The sequence below is a fragment of the Typopeltis vanoorti genome, chromosome 17 (assembly GCF_054136105.1).
Source record: "Typopeltis vanoorti isolate ZY-2024b chromosome 17, IOZ_Tvanoo_1.0, whole genome shotgun sequence".
Classification (NCBI taxonomy): Eukaryota; Metazoa; Arthropoda; class Arachnida; order Uropygi; family Thelyphonidae; genus Typopeltis; species Typopeltis vanoorti.
This window is the reverse complement of record NC_143565.1, coordinates 1321310-1347000: the sequence shown is the minus strand read 5'-3', so window position 1 is coordinate 1347000 and position 25691 is coordinate 1321310. Positions and strand designations below refer to the sequence as shown.

Here is a 25691-nt window from a genome sequence, read left to right as displayed (position 1 = left end):
TCTCTCCTACCAGTTGGAGAGAGTGACCATATGGTTTTGACTTGGAAAATGAATAGACATGCAGGAGTATCAAAGAGACAGGAACTTATCTGGAATTATAATGCAGGTGATTATAATAGTGTTAGACGTCAACTTCGGGAAGTTTCATGGAGCGAGGAATTGGAATGCCGGGATATCGTTAGTGCATGGGAAATTGTAAAAGAATATTTGTTAGCAGCAATGGTAAGTTGTATAACACGAGTGAAGAAGAGGATACAATTTGGAGTTAAGTGGATGACAAACAATATTAAACAGGAATTGCATGTGAAAAAGAGGCTATGGAAGAGATATAAGGAGACAGGTGAAGAGAGGATGCGTGAAGAATATAAGACACAGGCCAGAAGAGTGACTAGTGTGGTAAGGAAAGCAAAACTGGAATATGAGAGGATATTGGCCCTAAGATCCAAAGAAAATCCTAGGGAATTTTTTAGCTGTGTGGTCAGTAGGAGGAGAAATGACTGTGGAAGAATGATATTGTGGGATAAAAATGGGAATAGAGTGACTGATGCAGAGGACATAGTGGAATTGTTCCATGAACACTTTATTGGAGTATTTCATCCTGGAGGAGTCAGTTTTAATGCTAGAGGGATAGGGCAGGTTCAAGGTTTAGAGGTACAGGAGGAGAGTGTGTTTCAGATACTGAGAACTCTGGGTGTCAATAAAGCTTTGGGACTGGATGGTATTTCACCACGAGTTTTGAGAGAATGTGCTAGGGAACTCACAGTGCCTTTAACCTCGCTTTTCAATGAAAGTTTGGCTTTGTGCCCAGGGAATGGAAGGAAGGTAGGATAGTGCCATTGCATAAGGGTGGTAACAGACTGGAAGTGTCTAATTATAGACCAGTCTGTGTGTCATCAGTAGTTGTTAAGATCTTGGAGAAAGTAGTGAGGGACCGTATACAGCACTGGGCAGATGAGGGTAATGTTATCTGTGAGAGTCAACATGGATTTGCGAAAGGGCGCACTTGTTTTAGCAATATGCTAGCCTTTTATAATAAAGTTACAAGAACATTAGATTAGGGAAAGGCATATACTGCAATTTTCTTATAGTTAGCAAAGGCATTTGACAGGGTGCCACATGATAAGCTGATATTTAAGTTGCAACACATGGGTCTGGATGTCAGATTGGTCAACTGGATTCAGGATTGGCTGTCTGATAGGTATCAGAGAGTTGTGTATGGTGGAGCAGTTTCAAGGAGACAGAAGGTTACAAGTGGGGTCCCACAGGGCTCAGTACTAGGACCTATATTGTTTAATCTTTATATCAATGACATTGCCAGTGGATTGCAAGATGATATTCAGTTGTTTGCAGATGATTCGAAACTTGAAAGGATTATTAGTAATAGTGCAGATGTGGTAGCCCTGCAAGAGGATTTGAATAAGCTAGATAGATGGGCAAATGAATGGGGGTTGGTTTAATGCAGCAAAATGTAAGGTCTTGAGGTTTGGGAAACATCAATGGAATGCTGCATACTCTATGGGAGGAGTTATACTGGAGGAAGTTGGGGAAACAAGAGATTTGGGGTTGATGATTGATAGAAACCTGAAGTTTAGGGGACATATTGCAAAGGTGGTGAAGGTAACCCAGAGGATTGCTGCAATTATGAGAAGGACACTGATCTGCAGAGATAAGAAGGTTATCATTCTGTTGTGTAAATCTCTGATCAGACCACACTTGGATTATTGTTCTCAGATTTGGTCCACAGGATTTGAAGGGGTTAAATTAACTGTGGAAAAGATACAAAGACGGATGACAAAGATGGTCTCAGGACTGTACAAGGATAGTTATGAGAATCGGCTTATGGAATGTGGACTGCAGAGTTTGGCGGATAGAAGAAGGAGAGGTAATATGATTGAGACTTTTAAACTGTTGAGAGGTGGTTACAGGGTTGACACTGGGGAGTTCTTTCACTTGGTTGAACAGCTGGAAGGAGATGACGAGGCCATCCCTGGAAGTTACGAAAGGAAACTGTGAGCAAGAGGTTGAGGAGTGGTTTCTTTGCATGGAGGGTGGTTGAGCCGTGGAATGCATTGCCTGATAGAGTGGTGAGGGCGAGAACGGTCAATGAGTTTAAGGAGTGGTATGATAGACTTTGTGTTTCTTAGGGGGGAACCTCCCCTCGATGAGTCTTGACAGACTTTATGTTCTTAGGAAGGACCTCCCATGATGAGTCTTTTGACTCCATGGAGGCCTGAATAATAATAATAATAATAATAATATGTGGTATACGTAAATTATGAAAATATCAATTGACGTTTTGACTTCTTGAGACCATCATCAGGAAAACAAACATATGCACAGGGCACAAGTTACATGACACTACACAAAAGTAAGATAAATCTAAATGCTTTGTTAATCATTTACCCTAGTCTCACCTCTCATGAAAAAAAATGAATAAAATAACATAATAATGTTAAAAAACGTTTAATTTTCTTGACTATAAAAGCTCTGGAATGACTTCTAATGGGACTATATTGATCATGTACATATAATAAACAACTATGTTATACCAACTAGTTTCACCAACTAGTTGATGAAACTAGTTGGTATAACTAGTTTCATCAACTATATAACCATATACCATATAAGTCTTTTGGCATCTACAGGGTACATAATTGATGTAAGGCACTAAAAAGTAAAAAACTGTCACAAACTATAATCAACTGATTCCAATTATATTAGACAAAGAACAGAGCGCATACAATCAGTGCCGGATTTACGTATAAGCTAAAAAAGCTGCAGCTTAGGGCCTCGCAATCTGCCGGGGCCTCAAATAAAAAAACAAAAAAGACCAGCTGATGTAATTTAAAACAGTAGGGGGCCTCTGGGTTTTGTATAGCTTAGGGCCTCGGCAAGTCTAAATCCGGCTCTGCGTACAATACGAAACGTTAAATACTTTCCCAAGCCACTTGATTGAACAACACAAAAATATCCAATTTGCCATTGCGATTGAGAACAATAGCTCTCTTCCTTTTCTAGACACTTTTCATGCGTCTTCCCTTAGGTTGCCTTTCATTCACAGTCTACAACCCCCCACCCACACACACACACACACACCAGTCCACTATATCCATAAAAATTCAGACCACCATCGAACACAAAAACTAGGGGTCATCAGCACCCTTAACCATAGAGCCTTGACAATTTGTTCCACTGAGCAGGCACTGAAGAAAGAATATTTTTCTTATTTTCAGTAACCTCCATGAAGTTAAAAGACTCATCATGGGAGTATAAAAATATTACTTACTAATATAATAATGGAATTAACTTACGTAAATTATTCTTTATTCGTAGAATTTTCGCCTGAGTATCACAGGCATCATCAGTTTAGGCACAAAGGCTAATTAAACAATAACTGTTATATTCACAAAGCCCACCTAAATTTCCTGAATTTATTTAAAAAAAAAAAACTTTTTTTTAAATATATATAAATATATATGTGTATACAATTATAATCCTTCTTTATGAATTCCTTCATAAAAAAGAGCTTTAAGTAGTCGTGCTCCAGCATCCTCTTCAGATACAGAAGGACCTACGCATATACCTATTCCCTATGTACAAGGCATTAGTGAATGCATGGCTTAAGTGTTGAAACAACTAAATATTTGTGTGGCCTTTCGACCCGTCAGAAAAATCTCCACATTCCTCATGTATCCCAAAGACAAGCTCCATCATCTCAGCTATCCAGGTGTCTACAGATTCCCTGCTCTTGTGGGGTTATCATATTTCGGACAAACAGAAAGATCTGCTCTGATCCGATTAGAAGAACACAAGTCATATATCCAGTACCTTGAACCTGAACAGTCTGGACTTGCAGAGCATGCCATCAACACCAGACAGAGCTCAGTGGAAGAAGACAAAAGTCATTCACAAAAGTCGGTTCCTAATGGAACGGCTTTACAAAGAAACATGTGAAACGTTACTTCACTCCCCTAACCTAAACAGATTCGATGGTCTACGTCTTTCCCCCTTGTGGGAGGTAGTACTCTATAAATCAGCAAATCTTTCCTAATTTGTAATTGTATACAGATATATATATTAAAAAGAAAATTTTTTTAAAAATAAATTTAGGAAATTTAAACTTAGCTACTTAGGTGGTGCTTTGTGAATATAACAGTTATTGTTTAATTAGTCTTTGTATCTGTACTGATGTTGCCTGTGATACTCAGGCGAAAATTCTATGAATAAAGAATAATTTACATGAGTTAATTCCGTTATTATATTAATAATTAATATCTACTCACAGTATTTCCTTATTGAAACTTAAAGTATAAAATTATGCTATTTTCATTATTATTATTATTACCATTATTACCCCAAACTTCATGGAGTCCCTAATGTTTCCTAATTGAAATTTCGTAATTACCATTAGGAAATTTCAATTTCCTAATGGTAATTAGGAAATTTCAATTTCCTAATTACCATTAGGAAATTGAAACCAGGAAAAGCTCCAGGAATGGATGGAATGATGGCAGAATATCTAAAGGCTTTAAACGATAAGGCTATAAGATCACCGACTGACATATATAACACAATATATAAAATTGGACACCTGCCAAAAGATTTTAAGCAGATGACATTCCTACCAATACCTAAAAAAATCTAAGGCAATCAAATGCAAAGAGTACAGAACAATCAGTCTGATCAGTCAGATAGCAAAAGTTATGTTATATATCATCCTAGAAAGAAATAAATTGACTTTATTTCTTTCTAGGATGACATGCACTTTATCTTTTACCACACCTTTAATGATTGAATCACCATATAAAGCAACCCTATTATCCATTGATATTTGCTTCTTCTTATCACGTTCCTTGTCATTTACACGTGTTATGCTCTTCTTTATATGTGTAATTTCTTCCTCCATACATTTAACTTGACTCTTCATTTTCATTAACTCTTTCCTAAGCTCTTCCATGTCACTTCCATTATTACCATCACAAGCACTCCATCCATTTTGTGATTATTCTCGGTAACATCTTTCTCAATTTTGGAATATCCTAGCCTTTCATTGATCTTCTCACATACTGTAATATGTTCCTTTTTATCATTCCATCTAACACTATAAATCTTTAATGTTTTTGGATGCATACATGAGATGTCCCATCTTGTCCACTGCAAAAAGTCCAGGGAAAAACTTGATCTCTTAGTTGAGACCTTCTGTACTGCTGGAGTATGCTTCTTTGCTGCCACTGTTACCATTTCTGTAATATTAACAAGCACTTCCACATTAATCAAGATAAAAACTGAAGGAACCACAATATCATAGTACAATAATTATATCCAGTTTGGGTATCACACAAAAGCACTCTTATACAAATCTACATAATATTATTATTATTCAGGCCTCCATGGAGTCAAAAGACTCATCGTGGGAGGTTTTTCTTAGGAAACACAAAGTCTATCATACCACTCCTTGAACTCATTAACTGTTCTTGCTCTAACCACTCTCTCAGGTAATGCATTCCATGCTTCAACCACCCTCCACGCAAAAGAAACCACTTCTCCCTCTCTTGTTCACAGCTTCCTTTTGTAACTTCCAGGGATGGCCCCTTGTCATTGCTCTTTCCCACCATTACACCAAGTGAAAGAACTCTCCAATGTCTACCCTGTAACTGCCTCTCAACAGTTTAAAAGTCTCAATCATATCACCTCTCCTTCTTCTATCCACCAAACTCTGCAGTCGACCCTCGTAACTGACATTGTACAGTCCTGAAACCATCTTTGTTTTCTGCCTCTGTACCCTTTCCACAGTTAATTTATCCCCTTCAAATCCAGGGGACCAAATTTGAGAACAATAGTCTAAGTGTGGTCTAACCAGCATTTTATACAATGGATTTGATATATGATTTAGGAAAAACAAAAAACACTTTTCATAACACTGTTCAAATACATCTCTACTTCTCATCTTGTTGCTAGCAACATGCCTAGTTTCTTTTAAATTTTATTTTGTATTTATAATTATGTGTTTATAATCGTATTTATAATAATTTATAATTTTATATTTATAATTTGTATTTAATTTATGTATACTTATTTATTATTATTATTAATGTATTTGATTTTATTTTTTCACCATCTTACTAATCTTACTTTTGTGTAGTAGCTTGTATCCAGATTCTTAAAACATTTCTCTAATTCTAGTATTTCTTATTCTATCCCCTTTTTTATGTGGAGCATTCTTCTCTCCAAGGCTCTTTGAGCCATCCATGTGTTAAGACTTAAGCGCTAGGAGAAACTTATGTTAAAAGTTTAATGGAGTGAAACAGTACTGAAACAGTTTTAAAAAATAATATTTAATTCTTCCAATATTTCATCTCAGCTACAGAGAATCTGATGTCTTTAGGGAGTATAATGCGAGACTTGTAATGCATATACAAAGGCCACACAAAACTAAGTGAAACATGGGGATGAATGACTAATCCTAACAGGTGTGCTAACCTCTATGAACATCTGTCAGCAGCCTGGGATGTACACGGGGATCTCAAAGTATTAATGTTTCCATATTTTGGTAAGTTTTATGTAACCATATTTATTCAAGTTAGGATGATTTTTGAGAGCAGCAGCAGATTCTTAAAACAGTTTTTTTCTTCTAAATTTACTGCGATTGTGCATAGTGGTCTTTATCCAATTGATTCTATGAGCTGTATCCAAAGCATGATCTGCAAGACCTGATTAACTATAATCATGACTGCAGATGTATTTTTTATGTTCTTCCATGTGGATAGTGGCTAATCTTCCTGGCTATCCATAGTAGACCAACTCACAGGATCAAGGAACTTTATATACATTAGGAATTGAGAGAGGATGGAATTCATTCTTATTACAGTGGATAAGGCTATCTAGTTTTAAGTGGGACTTGAAAGCTGTGCAAAGGCTGTAATTCTTTAAGATTCTAAATATTTTATCTGATGTTCTTTAGACATAGGGGATGGCAATAGCATTACTGAAATCTTTCTGAAGAGAAGGTTGTGGATTGAGGGAAGGATTGATTTTTTTTTGATGTTGTGGGAAATGTAGCCATTAGATAGAAAGGTGTTGTATATATGATTGAGTTCTGCTGCAAGAGAGGCTTAAGTTACAGTGGAACAAGGCTATATACTCTATTGGTTAGTATTTTAATGATACCATATTGTTGAGAAAGGGGGGGGGGGGATGAGAAATTTTGTAAATGTATCTGCCTGTGTGTGTGTATGTGTATTAGGATGTATAGAAAGGCTAAACTATTAGTAGTTGACTTTTCCATTGTGAATTGGATTCTAAGGTAAAGGCTACTTAAATGACAGAGGAAAGAGTCTAATGTGTCCAGGCCATGACACCAAATAGAAAAGATATCATCCACATATCTTAGCCATATAGAAGGTTTGAGAGGGGGCTAAGTCAAGAGCTTCTTTTTCAAAATCTTCCTCAAAAAATTGGCAATGGGGGGGTTAGAGGGAGGGGGATCCCATAGAGGGATCTCTCTTATGTCCTATATCTGTATACAAATTTTGTTCTTCCAAAAGAAATAGCAGGAATGAATAGCAAAGGAAAGAGGTTGATGATATTAAGAGGAAAAACTTTTTTTTTTAAAGGCAGTAAGGTGTAATTTAAGGAAATGTTGATGAACAATAAGATGTCAAAGTTCACTAGGATATTAGTATCATTAACAATTAGTTTTTCAATAGCATTTTTAAAATGGAAGAGTTTTTTTATCTATGATGTGGTATTACCAGTAAGTGTGTGTGTGGGGGGGGGGTATAAGAGAGATTTTGCTAACTGTTTGGATAATTTATAGCAGGGAGAATCAGTAGTATCTACTATGGGTCTTAGGGAGAAATTTAGTTTTTAAATTTTAGGTAATCTGTGGAGGGGGGGGGGGGGCACAGAGCAACTGAAAGTTTTTTTTTTTTTTTTGTGATGCCACCAAGAAGAATAAGTGTATATGGAGTGGCCTCTAAGAATGGTATCCATTTTCTTATTTTATCACTGGCATTAAGGATAAGGGTAATATTCCCCTGTCAGCCTTAGTGATGACTATTCTGTATCTTTATGTAGTTTATGATTTATTGAGATTTATTGAGTTTGAAGTTTACTGAGTTTATGTAGTTTATTATTACATAGTTTATCTTTATGTAGTTTATTTATTCATGATCAATCCTTCCCCCAGTCCATGAACTTCTCTTCAGAAAGAATTTAGTAATGCTATCAGTATCCCTTATGTCCAAGGCACATGAGAAAAAATAGCCAGAATCTTAAAGAAATACCATCCTTGCACTACTTTCAAGCTCCACTTAAAATTAGCTACTCTTATCCACTCCATTAAAGAAAAACCCTCTTCTCTGAGTTCTAGGTGTATATAGAGTTCCTTGTTCCTGCAGGTTGGCCTACTATAGACAGACAGGAAGATCAACTACCATCTGCATAGAAGAACATAAAAATACATATGTAGTCATGACTATGGTCAATCTGCTATTGACTATATGGCACATATGACTCACAGAATCAATTGGAAAAGACCATGATGCTTCATCATAGTAAATTTAGAAGAGAAAGACTGTTTTTGGAATCTACAGCTGCTCTTAAAAATAGCCTAATTTGAATAAATATGGTTGCATAAAACTTTCCAAAATATGGGAAATACTAATACTCCAAGTTCCCAGTTTACAAACTATAGACATCTTTCCTGTCTTGACAGGTGTCTATAGATTCTTCCCCACTTAGTTTTGTGTTACCTCTGTGTGTGTGTGTGTGTTACAAGTTTCATATTGTACTCCATGGTGATATTTCTTCAACAGATGAAATATTGGAAGATTTAAATATTATTTTTCATTCTTTCTTAGTACTGTTCCACTCCATTAAATTTTTAACATGAGCTTTTCAGGCTAAATGCAACTTCCTGTTTTTTTAGTTGTTAGCCATGTCTCATTACTGCTGTGCAACACTTTCACCTCTTTATACTTATGTTACCATTGTGCACTCAACCATTTTCACCTCACTTTTATTTTGCAAGTGTTAATAGAAATAGTATAATGGTATTGGAAGTGAGTCTGACCATAAATGGTATTATGGTCAGATTCACCTCCAATACAAATTTCGCGCTTTCTCATTAGTTACTTCTGCATTTGAAATAGATCAAACTTGTAAATATTCAATACAGATATTGAATATTTACTTGTATGGTTTATCATTTTAATATTGTATGCTTTTAAATATGTAAAAAATTAAGTGCACAGTAAGCAAATTGTGTGCTTAAAAATATGTTTTTATGTAATTTATTAGTAAAAAATCATATCTTGCCATTTCCTTATTATATCTGATATTCTATGATTATTTTTATTTTGATATGTTTTTAATTTTCTTTAATGTTTAGCCAATGGGTATTCTAGCTCTGTTGGATGAAGAATGTTGGTTTCCTAAAGCTAATGATAAAACATTTGCTGATAAACTTGGTAATACCCATAATCTGCATCCAAAATATGTGAAATCAGATTTCCGTGGAAATTTTGATTTTTCCATTCTTCATTATGCTGATAAGGTATGTTATTTGTTTCTTGCAAAACATAAACAGTTAACTACATTTTTGGTTTATTATGTTTCATTTCAGTAGTTGATAGCATTAACATATTTTTCATAATATGTGATCAGTTGGATAGTGTTAAGGGACAAACTAAATTAATGATACAGACAAAAGCAATGCCATTATGAAATGATTATGAAATGGAAACAGATATTTCAAGATAATAAATAATCATTAATTTAGTTTGTCCCTTAACTGAATTGAATTAAACAAAAGACAGAACTGCTAAATCAATGATTCATCAATGATTTAATGCTAAATCAGTAAGGCAACAATGATCAAATAATACCAAGTTCCAAATAGTGTTATGTAAATTTTTAAAAAAATATATATATATATAAATTACTCATCATTATTCAGGCCACCATGGAGTCAAGAGACTCATTATGGGAGGTCCTTCTTAGGAAACACAAAATCTATCATACCACTGCTTGAACTAATTGACCATTTTTGCTCTCACCACTTTATCAGGCAATGCATTCCATGCTTCAACCAAAAAAGAAAGCACTCCTCACCTCTTGCTCACAGTTTCCTTTCGTAACTTCCAGGGATGGCCTTTGTGATCACTCCTTCCTGCTGTTCCACCAAACAAAAGACCTCCCCCATTGTCAGCCCTGTAACTACCTCTCAACAGTTTAGTCTTACACAATGGAATAATAACTCTTTTATCTCTGCAGGTCAGCATCCTTCTCAGTATAGCAGTAATCCTCTGGGTTACTTTCACCACCTTTGCAAAATTTTCCCTGAATTTCTGGTTTCTATCAATCATCACCCCAGATCTCTTTTCCCCTCTATTTCTTCCAGCACAGCTCCTCCAATCGAACATGTAGCCTCTCATCGATGTATCCCAAACTTCAAGACTTTACATTTTGCTGCATTAAACCAAACTCTCATTCATTTGCGATCTGTTTAGTTTATTCAAATCCTCTTGCAGCCTCTTGCAGGGCTGCCACATCTGCACTATTACTAATAACCCCTTCCCAGCTTCATATAATCTGCAAACAACTGAATATCCCCCTGCAATCCATTTACAGTGTCATTGGTATAAAGGTTAAACAACACAGGTCCCAGTACTGAGCCCTGTGGGACCTGACTTTTAACCTTCTGCTACCTTGATATTGTCCCACCATACAAAACTCTCTGATACCTATCAGACAGCTAATCCTGAATCCAGTTGACTAATCCAACATCCAGACCCATGTGCTAAAACCCAAATATCAGCGTATCATGTTGTAGGCACCCCATCAAACCCTCCCTGCAAAATCCAAAAAAATGGCTGTACATGCCACTCCCTCATCAACTGCTCTTGTCACTTTATTATAAAAGGCAATCATATTACCAAAGCAAGAGCACCTCCTTAACATATCCATGTTGATTCTCACAGATAACATTACCCTCATCTGCCCAATGCTGTATATGGTTCCTCCCTAATTTCTCCAAGATCTTAACAACTATTAATGAAACACAAATAGTTGTGTTTCATTAATACTGGAAGTATCTATAATTAGATACTTCCAGTCTGCTACTGCCCTTATGGCTTCCTTCCATTCCTCGGGAACCTTTCCCATAGCCAACCTTTTGTCGAAAAGCCAGAATGTGCTAATGAACTGATAGCTCCGTTGAGCTATCAGTTCATTAGCACATTCTCTCAAAACCTGTGGTGAAATTATAGTGTAAGCAAACCAAGTTTGCACCTGAAATATAATCAGGACTAGGGCAACTTGTATATAGAAGCTAATGACTTCATATCACTTGCCTTAGTATCCCATAATGCAAAGCACATATCCTTATGGGTATGTATAAAGCTATGCATTATGAGAACGGTCACTACCCAGAGTGGTTTCGATATAGGTAATATTGAGGTCTTATCAGTGGGAGTCAGACCCAGAGGTGATACTAAGCTTGAAGTAATGCAGAAGTGATATTTCATATACAAGTTGCCAAAAGGTGTTACACCTTATTATCACACCTAATCCTGATTATATTTCAGGTGCAATATATAATTTAAACCAAGTATATAATTTCTTGGTATCTTTAATTTATAGTATAACTAAATTGAAAAACTTCCAACAACTATCTGTAATCGAGAGTATTTTATTAATAAGATGTGACACCTTTTGGCAACTCGTATATGAAAATATGACTTCTGCATTACTTCAACTTTAGTATCACCTCTGGGTCTGGCTCCCACTGACAAGATCTCTTCTGCTACATGATCTAATCCTCTTAGTTAATGCAAAAAAAGCAGTCGATGGCAGTGCTATTAGTAGAACTTACTCAAGCATTCAATAATGTCTGGCATCCCTTTCTATTCCACATCCTCCAGCAAATTGGTGTAGGTAAAAAACTGCTATCTGTTATCATAGGAGCTTATGCTAATTCAGCCACCTGCCTCCTAGTTAATGGGTTCCTGTCAGACCCAGTAAAAATTCAAAAAGGAGTCAATCAAGGTTGCCCTCTCAGTCCACTGCTGTTTGCATTAGTTCTTGAATTTTCTTACAACAAGTCAACAATACAAATGCTGTGCAAGGAATAAGTTCCTTCAACTAAAAAGGAAAATAGGGTATTAGCATACACCGATGATGTAGTCGGAACTTTGAAGGATAATGATTCCATATATATATTTTTTGGTATTTGGGAAAAATTCAGCAAAACCCACAGATTAATTATTAATGCAGACAAGATAAAATTAAAAGTTTATGGAAAGTGGGATCTTGGAGGCATTCCTTTTGGACTAACCCCAAAGAGAGAACCCCCTCATTATACTTGGAATTCCCTTCTCCACTTACCCAATATTACCAGTCCAAGAACTTATATACAAGAACTTGGAAATGTTAGAAGACTGGAAAATAGGACCACTCTCTTTTTCTTCTAAAGCTACAGTACTCAAAACCATAATCTTTCCTGCTCATTTGTACATAATAAATATCACAGACACCAAAGAAGCTGAAGAAAAGCAATTATATAGTAAACCTCTGCAATTTTTTTTGGTCTAGCCGATACCAAGAAGTTAAAAAGGAATTTATTCAGCTATAAACGAAGCATGGAGGATTTGGACTTCCAGTTTTAAAATTCTGCTATTTAAGCAATACAGCTTCAAAAATCCAAACTAATCACACATGTGCAGACCTTCTCCTGTACTACTTGGGTTTTCATCTTCCCCTGTTTGAAATTAATGATTATAAAGGTCCAAAAGCTGAGATTGTTCCTGAATACTACAACACTCTGTGCTTAACTCTAAAACTTAACTGCTAAAACACTCCGGAATTTACATTCTTTCCAATAAAAAAAGTAAAAGTTCCAGTAAGGAAATACCATGAGTAGACATATTACTAACTATTATAATAACGGAATTAACTCACGTCAATTTTTCTTTATTCGTAGAATTTTCACCTGAGTATCACAGGCATCATCAGTACAGGTACAAGGCTAATTAAACAATAACTGTTATATTCACAAAGTGCCACCTAAGTAGCTAAGGTTAAATTTCCTAAATTTATCTAATTATTATTATTTATTTTTATTTTTATTTATTTTTATTTATTTTTATTTATTTATTTATTTTAATATATATATGTGTATACAAAAAATATGTTAGGAAAGATTTGCTGCGTTATAAAGTACTATCTCCCACAAGGGGGAAAGACGTAGACCATCAGATCTGTTTAGGTTAGGGGAGTGAAGTAATGTTTCACAAGACAAGACATAGAGTTAAGTGGAACAAGACAAAAGCCATTCACAAAAGTCGGTCACTAATGGAGGCTATACAAAGAAACTTGTGAAACATTACTTCACTCCCCTAACCTAAACAGATCCAATGGTCTACGTCTCATCCCCTTGTAGGAGATAGCACTTTATAAAGCAGCAAATCTTTCCTAACATATAATTGTACACACACACACACACACATATATATATTAAAAAAATAATAAAATAAAATAAATAAATAAAAATAAATAATAATAATTAAATAAATTTAGGAAATTTAACCTTAGCTACTCAGATTATAATAGGTGGCGCTTTGTGAATATAACAGTTATTGTTTAATTAGCCTTGTACCTGTAATTAGCTGATGATGCCTGTGATACTCAGGTGAAAATTCTACAAATAAAGAATAATTGATGTGAGTTAATTCCATTATTATAATAGTAAAAAAAGTAAAATTTGGTATTGGAAGTTTATTTTGCACTTGGTTAGACTATAATAAATATAGTTTAATCCTTTATCCAAGTGTGAACAAACAAAATTTGCACCTGAAAATATCTTCAGGACTGTAGCAAGGTGGTGCAACTGTTGGCAACTTGGAGCAGAGGTGGATCAAGATCTCATCACTCCTTGTCTCAGTATCTCCCACCATGCAAAGCACATGTCCTTGCGGACATGTATAATGCTATGCATTGAGGGAAGGACCACTACCCAAACTGGTTTCGACCTTTATTGAGGTCTCATGAGTGGGAGGCAGACCCAGAGGTGATGACACTAAGGCAGAAGCAATAGAGAGGTCATACTCACCTATATGACCTCTCTATTGCTTCTGCCTTAGTGTCACCACTTCTGGGTCTGCCTCCCACTGACAAGACCTCAATAAATTATTTTATTATTAATCAGTAAAATAATCTTTTCAACACATGTGTTTTGTGTCCCTAAATTCATAAACATGAATGCTGATCATCGTGTAACCTTAAAAGAAAGAGTTAAAAGAAATAGAGAGGTCATATTTACCTATATGAGTTGTCAACCGGCGTACCACCTTATTATTAAATTACTCTGGATTTAGAGAAAGATGTTGGAAGTTTATTTTGCACTTGGTAGAATATTAATAAATTTAGTTTAATCCTTTATCCAAGTGTGAGCAAACAAAGTTTGCACCTGAAAATATCTTCAGGACTGTAGCAAGGTGATGCAACTCACAGACATGTATAATGCAATGCATTGAGGGAAGGGCCACGACCCTCCGAGTTGCCAACATTTGCACCACCTTGCTACAGTGCTGAAGATATTTTCAGGCGCAAACTTTGTTTGCTCATGCTTGGATAAAGGATTAAACTAAATTTATTATAGTCTAACCAAGTGCAAAATAAACTTCCAACATCTTTCTCTAAATCCAGAGTAATTTAATAATAAGATGGTACACCGGTTGGCAACTCATATAGGTCAATATAACCTCTCTATTACTTCTGCCTTAGTGTCACCACGTCAGGGTCTGCCTCCCACTGACGAGACCTCAATAAAGTTCGAAACCGGTCTAGGTAGTGGCCCTTCCCTCAATGCATAGCATTATACATGTCCGCAAGGACATGTGCTTTGCATGGTAGGAGATACTGAGACAAGGAGTGATGAGAACTTGGTCCACCTTTGCTCCAGGTTGCCAACAGTTGCACCACCTTGCTACAGTCCTGAAGATATTTTCAGGCGCAAACTTTGTTTGTTCTCACTTGGATCAAGGATTAAACTAAATTTATTATAAAATTTGGTATAAAGAAATCTTTAATCTCTTTCGCTGTGAAGTTCTACAGTTGGGTACTGATAACAATATTTTGTTTCATAACTTGATGAAGTTACAAGGATATCCTAACAGGAGGGATCTTGCTTGGAGCATTGAATATGGCCACCTTCCAGTCAATACCATCAAATGGAGGTACTTTAACCTCTGAGATCCAATCTGTGACATCTGTTACCAGTTGGATACAGTAGAACATGCATTCTACAGCTGCCCTCTTGCTCTACATATTCGGAACAGATTATGTAATGTGTTGGGTATGCCACTATTTACAACAGAACAGGTTATTTTTTTACAATACCCAGCACCTGTTAGCAATGGGAAGAGAATTTTGATTTTTATAATTAATGAATTAAAATACCATTTATGGAAGGTTAGAAAAAAACATAGATTTGAAAACCAGCAATATGACATTCGAATGCTTTATAATATTGTATTGTAGAAATTTTATTGTCCAGTCAGACATTTTTTGTATTTAGAAAGAACAATTCTAGGAGATATCAAATTTATCACTAGATGGTGTAGACCACCCATTATGCAATATTCACCAGGGGGAGATAAAATTCTGTCTGTTCTTGCTATGAGAGGTTTTTAAATAGTTCCATCCTCTTAATTCAATGTAGTATTATAGTCAATTGCAGGATTGACTGGAGAGCAATCCCAGGCAGAGAAGGCCAACTCAAGGTGATTAACCCAGATGGAGCTAACCACCTGGGTATCAGTCATCTTTGCGCTTTAGTTTTAATTGGCCTTTTGGTTGTTCATCTATATGAGATTGGTGAAAAAGTAAAACTGATGGCCTTTGGCTATATGATGATATAAAAGAGCTGAGGCCTTTTCTCTCTCTCTCATGCTATCTATCTGTCCTTTTTTCTCCTAATACTATCAGGCTCTCTTGCACCTCTATACTAACTACTCTAGGCCTATGATGAGCAACCCTTTACTTTTTTCACCTCGATAAAGGTCAAAACTGGCATGGGTGGTGACCCTTCCCATAATGCATAGCATTGTACATACCTGTAAGGATATGTGCTTTGCATAATGGGATACTAAGGCGAGTGATGTGAAGTCATTAGCTTCTATATACGAGTTGCCTAGTCCTGATTATATTTCAGGCAAACTTTGTTTGCTTACACTTGGATAAAGGATTAAACCAAGTATATGATTTCTTTGTGTCATTAATTTATTCCCCAGGATGAAATACTCCAATAAAGTGTTCATCAAAAAACTCCACTATGTCCTCCATATCAGTCACTCTATTCCCGTTTTTATCCCACAATGTCATTTTTCCACAATCATTTCTCCTCTCACTGGCCACACAGCTAAAAAATTCCCCAGGAATTTCTCTTGGATCTTAATGCCAATCTCTTCCCATATTCCAGTTCTGCCCTCCCCCACCACACCCGCCACTCTCCTGGGCTGAGTCTTACATTTTCATGCATCTGCTCTCCATCTCTCTCCTTACATCTCTTCTATAACCTCTTTTTCACCTGCAGTTCCAGTTTGATATTGTTTGTCATCCACTTTTTCACCAAATTGTGTCCTATTCTTTTTTCATGTAATACAGCTTACTATTGCTGCTAACAAATATTCCTTCACAATTTCCCAAGCACTAATGATATCCTGGCATTCCAATTCTGCCCTCCATGGAACTGCCCCAAGTCGATATCTAAGGCTATTATAATCACCCACCTTATAATTCCACATATATTTCCTTTTCTTTGATACTGTTGCATGTCTATTCATCTTCCAAGTCAAAACCACATGGTCATTATCTTCAACTGGGGAAAGAGATGTCATTTCAGTTATTATCAGCTCTTCTGATAGTATGACCAAATCCAAAACTCTTGAACCTCTTGTTCCCTGTATTACATGTAGCCCAAGATATTTGTCCCTCAACAATTCTAGAAATTTCCTTCCCTTATTACTACATGCATTTTCTTCTTCCCAACTTATACTACTGTAGTTAAAATCTCCCATAACAAGCATTCTTCTTGCAGTTGTCAAGCTCAACTGCCTAAACATCTCCTGCTCCCCACCCTCTGTGCTCCTTAGCTTGTAGCAACATCCAACTAAATATCGTGTCTTTCCCACTTCTACCTCATACCATATGCTTTCGAAACCATTAGTGTCACTGCCATCCAAAGCTTCCACTGTTAGAGGACATAAGCAGTACTCCACCACTGCATTTTCCCTTCCTATCCTGCTGAAAAATGTTGTACCCTGCTACTTCTATTCCTGTTATTATATCATCTTCCGTCAACCACGTCTCAGAGATCCCAATAATCTTTGGCCAGGCTGATGCTATCAGGGCCCCCAATTCATCTCCTTTATTTTGGATACTCCTGGCATTAGTATAAAGCATAAAAATGGCACTACTTCTATACCTATGGTTATCCCCTCTGGACCCCACTGGATTCAGTGTTACCTGATGTCATCCCTCTTCCCCCAACCATCCATTCCCACAAGAGGCTGCCCCTGCTACCATCCACTCTGGAAATTCTAGTTTCTCTGCAATTAACACACTGACTCATTCAGAAAACAGCAATCTCTCTAGATATCGACCACTTCTTGGAGATCCCAATAATCTGAAGATTATTGGGATCTCCGATATAGGGTAATGTAATAATACTTGACAACTTTGTAATTGTCATTCAATGTGAAACCTGCTTTGTGCAGACACCTTTACCACAAGTTGCCTAGACTTGCACTACCTTGTGGGTCAGTTAGACTCACACTACGTGCATGCGCAAACTTGACTTATTTGTCTGTTTGTTTGCTTGGGAAATGGAGTAAAACCAGGTTTAAAATAGCTTGGTATCTTTAACATATATTATACCCAAGGTAAAAAAACTTTCTTCACATATATATATATATATATATATATATATATATATATATATATATATATATAATATAATAAAAATCATTACGAGTATTATTATTATTATCATCATCCAGGCCTCCATGGAGTCAAAAGACTCATTATGGGAGGTCGTTTTTAGGAAATACAAAATCTATCATCCCCACTCCAACCACTCTCTCAGGTAATGCATTCCAAAAGTAAAAATAAATAATAATCAAAGGTTAAAAATAATGAAAGATAACAAATGCTAAAAAATAAAGATAAAAATTTAAAAAAATGAAAAATAAAAAATAAATCAAAATTTAAAATAACTATGGCATGTGGAGTCTTTCCTTTCCATAAGAGGTCTAATTCTTGCAAGACTTAATTTTCTTATAGTGTACTCTGTTTAGAGGTAATGCATGCCTGGAATGCTCTGATTTTCACGATGTAATTTTTGTATTCTTTGTAAAGAACAGCAACAAATATTTTACATTACCCGAAGTATCAAAAAACTACAGGAGTTCAGAATCTGTAAATTGCAGAGAAAGGCCAAAGGGGAAAATTTTTCTTTATAGATCAAAGAAAGAAAGAAATCTTGTGGATAGTTCAAATATTTTTCAACTTGTCTGCACAAAGCGGGTTTCATTTAGAATGACAATTACTGAGTTGTTAGGTATTATTTCATTACCTTGATCTTAATATGTTTACCCCTTTTATCAGAAATAGTACTCTTTGACTCTCTCATCGTAATTAATTTTATTTATTTTTATTTAATTTATTTTATTTACACTATTTGAACTTTAATATTAATTGAACTTTTTTGCCCTACTGAATTGATGATATTTTGCTGAATTTTCTATATTGAATTATGTGTGTGCTCTCTGTTTCACTTATTTCATACTCAGGATGTCTATGGAATGTGTGGGAAAATTTTATGGTAATAAATAATTTTTCACATAAGTTATCTGTATCATTAATTTAGTTTCTCTAGATAAATGTAAGAAGAGATTCCTCTTCATAAATAAACTCATGACACTGTTATGAGTTTATTTAAGAGTAATATGTTGTGTAATATAATAATGGTAATATAATATAATATAAAAGTAATACAAATATAAGTGTAATATACCATCATTTCTACATTGGTTTAAGCCAATAAGAATACAATTTGGTCGGCTAAATCCCAAATTGTCAGCCCATCGTCGTTCGTTCAGTATCCAGGTAGATACCCCACAGGGTGCACCACGAGAAGGTGAGGATTGGACATTAGGTCATAAGCCCTGGTCGGTTCTCCGCATTCCTTTAAAGGCTATGTGGAGGTCTCCTCTCAAGTTAGTAATGATGTAAATTTTTCATGTAGTATTATCATATCCTGTACACCCCTTGAGAGTACATGTCAGGAATTTGATGATGATAAGTGTAATATAATGCCAGGTCCTACTGTCTTATTAACATAAGGTATACTTAATTCCTCATATACCTCCTGTTCGCTAACCACATTTCTCCTCCACCATACTCTCTGCAGACACTCATGAATTTGCCCACGATATTCTGCCTGGAATGGAAATACAAAGCAGAATATCATTCTTGTGCAACCATGCTTTACTCATTCCAACTGTTTTGGAGCAAATAAACAAATCCATATGAATGCCAAGAGTATCACTGCAACAATTTTATCTCCTTTATTTCTGATACTCTGGGCATTCATATTATTATGAAATGAATAACAGTTAGCTCATGTAAAACATATAATTTAATCAATTACTTTGGTATATTTCTTCCTTGCTAACTCTCTAATTCTAACTCTCACAATTTCTTACTAGAAATTGTGGGAGTTAGAATTCAAGAGATAATTTAAACAACATTCAAAATTGGTATGCGTCATGTTGCATGCATTTGCTACAAACATTTCATTCACATTTAAGTGAACAGTAAAAGTTACTATTAGAATTCAATGGAAACATTGGTTAATTATTACAATATTATTACGGGCAACTCCAAGGAGTCCTTAGACTCATCGAGGAAGGCCCTAAACATCATATCAAGAACAACTATTCGGCATTTTGCACAGTATCTATCATACTTTGTTCTGAACTCATTTACAGCTATGGCACCCAAAACAAACTCTGGCAGCTTATTCCACTCATTCACTCACCACTCTCCAAGTAAAAAACCTAGTTCTAACACCCTTGCTAACTGCACTCTTGCTCAGTTTCCATGGATGGCCCCTAGTTTTCCCATCATCAGACCTGTTCTGAAAAATTTCCTCTGAATTAATCTTGTAAAAACCCTTCAGTAATTTGAATGTCTCAATCATATCACCCCTTTTCCTCCTATCAACCAATTTCTGTAAACCACAGATCTTCAACCTGTTCTCGTAAGGTTCATTCCGTAGACCAGCTATCATCTTGATCACTTTCCTCTGGATCGTCTCAACTTCCTCCACATCAAGAAGAAACCCAGGGGCCCAGATCTGGGCACAGTAGTCAAGATGGAGTCTTATCAAGACTCGATAAAGAGGAACAATAACTTGCTTATCTCTGCTCATCAAAGTATTCTTCAGTAACCAAGTGAGGCCTTGAATTGGCTTTCCAGCCTGGACCTTGACCTGTAGTTGGTATGATGGTGGCGATGGTTATGGAGGAAACAGAAGATCATGGTCCCATCTCACCATGAAGAAGTTATTCTCGTAGTTACTCTCATAGTCCTCGTCATAGTATCAGCAGAACTCCTCCTCATGTTAGAAGACGATGATACAGTGTGAAATGGGCCTCCTGTAATGGATTAAGTTTTCTCACACAAGACACAACTGCTCTCTACTTAAACCTCGGTTACAGCTACTTTTATGTTGTGAAGTGTTGTGAGAACATGCAGCAGGATGATAATTGTCCCGGGCTAATTATGACAAGATACTTTTTCTTTATATTTTTTAAAAAAAGGAAAGACTTAGAAAGCAGGTTGTGCCTTTTATGTAATGAACTTTTATACGTTAAGATTTTCATCATTTGTTTCTGGAAATTGTGATTGTACTTTTCACTTACCAGTTTTCATGTAGCCGTAAGCATAAATAAATAAATAAATAAAATAAGTAACCAAGTGATCTGATGAGCTGATTTAGCCACTTTTGCTATGTGCCCCCTAAACTTCAATTCCCTATCCACCAACTCACCCAAATCTCTGGCTTCGTCAGTCTCCTTGAGTACAGTCCCACCAATGTGATATACTGCTGCTAATATTTTCACCCCAAAATGCATAACCTTACACTTTTCTACATTAACTGATATCCATTCTCATTAGTCCAGACTGCAAATCTATCCAAATCATCCTACAAAATTTTGACATCATGTGCATTCACTATTGCTCTACCCAACTTTGCATCATCAGCAAATAAATGAACAGTTCTTTTCAGATCCTTTCCTATATCATTAATGAACAAATTAAAAAGCAGTGGTCCAATAACAAAACCCTGTGGCACACCACTAGTAACAGGCCTTCTTTTGGACTCCACTACTGAATAAACTACTCTCTGATATCTCTCCATCAACCGCCCTCCACTGCACTTTGTAACTATCACTATCTATGGTCTATATGGTCTATCCACCAGTATTATTTTAGTCTATTTAATCTTATGTGCTGTCTGGCTAGTTTGCCTGTACATGCAATGAAAATGCATTTTCTTTCTTTTTTTCCCCTTTTCCTGAGGGGGGGGGGTTGGAAAAACCCTGCCATCTCTATATGAGATTGTTTAACTCATTTTCAGTTGAAAAATGCTCATATACTGACTCCTCCATCATGATGAGAATTTAATTCAGATTTTTTTCTGTTTGTAGAGTAATTTATCTCATTATTGTTCCAGTGATGCTGTCGAGGAACTTAGATTAGATAGGTTATATAAATTATTCAAAAAAAGTGGCAATTGTGACTAACTATTCATAGCTTTTTTTTATTGAATAAATTATGCAATCTTTGTGTCTAATCTATTTATTTGTATGTGGTTTGCCTGTTATGAGGGACAAAAAACCTGAGTTTCCGGGTGCCTCCCCCCCACCTCCATATGAGACCAGCTAACTCACCTTTAGTCGAAAGAGACCACACAAAAGTTCCTTATGTCATAGATGGGAATTGAATGCAGATCTTTCTGATCTAAGGGCTTCGTCTATACTGACTGAGCTACAGAGGCTGTTTGTGTCTAATTAGAATAACTAATGACTGTTTTCTTTTTTTCCCCTATGAACTCTAATAGGGTATTTCCTGTCCATTCAACTTTGACTGAGATGTAAATAACATGCCAAATGACTTGTCAGTTTTGAATGCTGTTTTACTAATCTCTTTTACTTACTCGTTTCTGATGTCTTTCTAACAAGAAAGAAAGGTATAGGACCAATTGATCAAATTTTAAGTTTTGTATGAATATTTTATAAGAATAATGGTTGTTAAAACAACCATTATTCCTTTCATAATGATTTCAACAACACACTCTATTAAAACATCTAAAGGTAGAATAGGAATACTTCAAAGCATATAAGGCAAATGCAGCCAAGATAATAAGTATATTTTTTTTTTTTGGTTTAGATAGTGGAGAGAGTGAGGGAGTGGAATATGTTGTGTTTGACAGTGTTAAGAAAGCAGAAACAAAAAACATTTATTGCATGATTAGAAGATGAATAGTTTAAATCCATGTTAACTTGATAATGATCATCATAATAATAATAAACTTACTTCTGGCATACTAAATAAATAAGTACACAATTTATAATTAACTTAATAAATTGTAGTAGTACAGATTTAAAAAACATGCTTCATTTTTAGGTAGATTACAGTGCTCGTCAGTGGCTGATGAAAAATATGGATCCTTTGAATGAGAATATCGTGGCTTTGTTGCAGAATTCTCAAGATGCATTTGTTGCACAAATATGGAAGGATGGTAAAGTAATTTATTTTTCATGCTGATGGGATTAAGAATAGAAAGAGTGAATAATCTACTTTATTTCTCTGCTTATTACTTTAAAGTTGTTGAAAGCTTATTAAATTTTTTTTATTTTTTATAGTGTATTATTAAGTTTTAAAAGAGGTATACCGTGAGTAGACATATCGATACAAAATTAATATCGGAAAAAACTCACGTACAAAGATTATTTAATAGTATAATTTTCACCTGTCTGTCACAGGCATCTTCAGTACATATTAAGCTGAAATTAAACAATAACTGACAATTCCAAAAATCGCTACCTAAGTAGCTGGTGTAAGATAACAAAAAAGGTCAATAAATTTCCTAAAAAAAATAAAATAAAAAAAATAAAAAAATCAATACAATAAAAAGTTAGGAAAGATTAGCTGATTTGTAAAGTACTATCTCCCATAAAGGGGATAGACATAAGCCAGCAGATCTATTTAAGTTAGGAGAATGAAGTAGGGTTTCACATGTTTCATTATAAAGGCGTTCCATGAGGAACTGACTTTTGTGAAGAACTCGTCTTTCTCGAATGAACTCTATGTCTAGTGAAGACGACATGTCTTAATATGTCTTCCTCTTCAAACACAGAAGAAATAACGCGCATTCCTATCCCTTATGTACAAGGCATCAGTGAACGTATAGCAAAAGTTTTAAAACCATTGAATATTTTTGTTGCCTTTCGATCGTTTAGAAAAATTTCCACCTTTCTCACTTCTCCTAAGGACAAGCTTCCACATCTTAATCATCCAGGTGTCTACCAGATTCCATGTTCTTGTGGATTATCTTATTTCGGACAAACGGGAAAATCTGCCACTATTCGGCTAGAACCAATCTTATATTGAATACTTGAAACCTGAAAAGTCGGGACTTGCAGAACATGCCATCTTCACTAGACATAGAGTTCATTGGAGAAAGACAAGAGTTCTTCACAAAAGTCAGTTCGTCATGGAATGCCTTTATAAAGAAACATGTGAAACTCTACTTCATTCTCCTAACTTAGACAGATTCGACGGCTTACATCTATCCTCTTTATGGGAGATAGTACTTTACAAATCAGCCTAATCTTTCGTAACTTTTTATTGTATTGATTTTTTTTTTTTTAGGAAATTTATTGACCTTATCTTACACCAGCTACTTAGGTGGTGCTTTTTGGATTTGTCAGTTATTGTTTAATTTGAGCTTAATATGTACTGAAGATGCCTGTGACACACAGGCGAAAATTATACTATTAAATAATCTTTGTACGTGAGTTTTTTCACTGTATTATTATAGTAAGCTCTGCTGGATGATAGGATGCATAAGGTATGTTTTCCAGGTGGTAAAATGAGTAGAGTGATTGAGGCATTATATATGAGGAGAGAGCGAGCAAAGGAGTTGATGATTTTAATAGGTACGAATGAATTTGACAGAGGACAAAGAGCACGTCAGAATGAATATCAGGAGGCTGCTTAGAAGGATAAAAGAGAATAGCTACAGGAAGGGTAGTCAGCATGTTGCTTAAGTATGACTGTGGTGAGATGAGGCAGAGAGCAAGCATTATGAATGATATGCTGGCTGAAATGTGTGAGGAGATGGGAGTACAGTTTGGTAATGTGTGGAATGAGTTTGAAGTGAACTGTATGGGAGCAGCGGACTGCATTTGAGTGGTTATGGTGTGAGTTGCTTGAAGAGACTGCTGCTGAAAGTAGAGAAGTGAGTAGAGAGAGAATGAATTAGATCAAGCGGGAAGTGATGTGGAAGAGCAGGAAAGTAAGACATGAGAGATTGAAGAGGTGGTTATGAATGAGGGAGTGAGTGGTATGAGTTTAGAAAATGAGAGAATGGGTGTGCAAGAGGAGCAGGGAAACGGGGAGGATCAAAATGGACAGGAGTACACAGTGTGAGAAAGGTGGATGCTCCGAGAAGAGGTGAGAGCATATTTAGACAGGAAAGGAATGGAATGACATGGGATCAAGAGGAATAGTTGGAATTGAAAATGGTTTTAAAATGAATAAGCAGAAAGGGAAATGGCCCCAGTCGAGCATGGAGAGATCACATCGAGTGAGTGGTATCAGTAGAACTAGCTGTAGATCCAGAAATGAGCTGTTGTGTTTGTATACCAATGCTAGAAGTATAAGAAACAAGGCGGATGAAATGGCTGCACTAATTGCGTCTGTGCACCCAAAGATTGTCGGAATAAGTGAGACATGGTTAGATGAGGACGACATCCTGACAAGAATAGAGATGGAAGGATATGATGTGTTTCGTGAGGATAGAAGGGGTAAAAAGGGAGGGGGAGTGCTATTGATGATAGAGAAAGAGTTATGTCCATACAAAGTGGAGATGCAAGAAGAAAATAGTGCCAGTGGTTTTGAGGCAGTATGGTGTGAGATAGAGGTGAATGGAATGAAATACCTGGTTGGATGTTGTTATAGACCAGGTAATGTGGATGGTGGTGATAATGAAATGTATAATCAAATTAGCCAAGCTAATAAGAAAAGGGTGATCATTATGGGCGATTTTAATTATGGCAATATAGACTGGAATGATGAGATAGCAACTGAAAGTAAAGATGAGAAAATGAGTTTCTTGAGTTTTTGAGGGATAACTACCTCAGACAGTATGTAACAGAGGGCACACGAGGATTCGGGGTCTTGGATTTGGTCATCTCATCAGAGGATATAATTATAAATGAGGTGTCAATATCATCCACCAATTGGTGGGAGTGACTATGAGGTGATTACCTGGGTGGTTGCCAGCAGTGTGAGGACCTCTTTGAGAACAGGGTATATGTGGAACTACAAGGGGGAGT

At 36.0% G+C, this 25691-nt stretch overlaps 1 protein-coding gene across 1 annotated transcript in view; it reads left to right on the top strand.

Annotated features, from left to right (window-relative positions):
* LOC150097089 (myosin-14-like) overlaps positions 1-25691 on the top strand; it is a 1147103-nt gene that overhangs the window by 468984 nt on the left and 652428 nt on the right. Inside the window, exons 13-14 of the mRNA XM_090407039.1 lie at positions 9392-9556; positions 22756-22870. Coding sequence (XP_090263165.1) covers positions 9392-9556; positions 22756-22870 — 280 coding nt within the window. The remainder of the gene's footprint in view (positions 1-9391; positions 9557-22755; positions 22871-25691) is intronic.